The sequence below is a fragment of the Pinus tabuliformis genome, chromosome 8, assembly GCF_031772625.1.
Source record: "Pinus tabuliformis cultivar Carrire ecotype Pingquan chromosome 8, CPIR1, whole genome shotgun sequence".
In the NCBI taxonomy this organism is placed as follows: Eukaryota; Viridiplantae; Streptophyta; class Pinopsida; order Pinales; family Pinaceae; genus Pinus; species Pinus tabuliformis.
The window spans coordinates 557667327-557669021 of NC_142294.1; the positions used below are offsets into that span (position 1 = coordinate 557667327).

At 44.6% G+C, this 1695-nt stretch overlaps 1 protein-coding gene across 1 annotated transcript; it reads left to right on the plus strand.

The window, feature by feature from the left end:
• Nucleotides 1-357: 357 nt before the first annotated feature.
• Nucleotides 358-1417, plus strand: LOC149236677 (E3 ubiquitin-protein ligase RZF1-like). The gene has a single exon (XM_089368994.1). It carries the CDS (start codon nucleotides 473-475, stop codon nucleotides 1415-1417), a length of 945 nt encoding a protein of 314 aa, XP_089225120.1. The 5' UTR covers nucleotides 358-472.
• The last annotated feature ends 278 nt before the right edge of the window (nucleotides 1418-1695 follow it).

Sequence of the window (1695 nt, forward strand, 5' to 3'; positions counted from 1 at the left end):
ACCGTTAACTTTGCTTTTATCCTTACATTTCCAAAATATTCCTGAATCCGTAATGGAGATAAGGATTGCCACATGGGTGAGCAGCATTATCAAACCCACGCCACTTCGAAGGTCCCGGCTTTCGGCAGAGCAGAAATATTTTGACGGAGTGTCGGCCGTCGACATGGTTTTTAATGCCCAAACATAAACCAAAACCTACGCAAACGCAAACGCAAACGCAAGGAATACATTTCTTTCCTCTGCTCCTGGAAATACCCTTTACAGAATCAAACTCTCCGGAACATCAAATTCTGGACTTTTAGACTGCATTCTCCCACCATGTTCTCCGCTATTTCCATTACTGCTTCAACCATTACCTCTATTGACATTTGTTCCGCAACTGCCATTTCACAAATCCTTCTGGTACGGGCAATTTTCGTCGGTCTGACTAGCAACCGTGGTAGGGTTTTGAAGGTTTCAGGTTTTTTTCGAGATGAGTGATAGAAGCATTTCTGCTTACTGGTGTCATGCGTGCAACCGTTTCATCAGACTATTGTCCAGAGATCCCATGCTTTGCCCTTCCTGTGGGGGAAGCTTTATACAGGAAACCGTCGACGCTGTTCCGAACTTTCCAATTACGAACCCCTTTGACGGGGAGGACCTCATGGCGACACGGCCGAACCGCCCCAATATCCCCGCAAACCATGGAGACGACGGGATATTCAGACGAAACACAACAGTTGTAAACAGGGCCATGGATTTTCTTTCTGGGCACGACAGAGAAATCGAACTCATGCCCTTCCCTGCAAACAGGCACGATTATTCCATGGGCTCTGGTTTAGAGCAGTTGATTGAGCCGCTGTCCCAGAACAATAGGTGCGGTCGCCCCCCCGCCCCGAAAGCTTCCGTTGACGCAATGCCGACAATTACGATAAATTCTGGGCATCTGGCTAACAATTGGCAATGTCCTGTCTGCCAGGAACAGTTTGAATTAGGCGGCGAAGCCCGGGAAATGCCTTGCAATCACATTTATCATTCTGATTGTATTCTTCCGTGGTTGGCACAGCACAATTCGTGCCCCATCTGTCGCCATGGATTGTCAAGCGAGGTTACAGGCAACGCAGAGGTTGGATCTTCTTCGAGACCCAGCAATGATACTACAGGCGCGCCGGAATCACCAGCACTCGGCGGCCGAGGTAATGTGCGAGAATCTGACTATGCCCCTGTGATTGCTATTAGGATTGGATCCGCTGGGCAAAACATTCCTGTCGATGCTAATTTTAGGTTCCGGCGTGGTCCAAATGCTTCGCCGCCCAATTCCAATCCAAACGAAGATTTTCCGAGGCGTCCGGTTTTTCTTTGCGGTGCAGATATTTGTTTTGCGATATGTGTATTTCTATATATATCGAGCAGAATCTGGCTCGAGCTAGGAATTTAGTTACAGGTGGCTATATGTTTGGTAAAGTTTATGCGGAAATAAATACGGAAACGTATGCCTCTAAATTTCTTATATTCTTAATATTTTGTGGTTTTATTTATTTATTATGTACCGTCATACTCATAAACATAAACCTTGTGGATAAATTTAATTAAAAATAAATATATTTAATAACTCCATTTAATTATACTCTAAATGTGTTAGGACAAGATGTCTTTAACTAGAGGCCAGGGTATTCATGATATTGATAGATGATTGTCCTACTTTATTAATTTGAT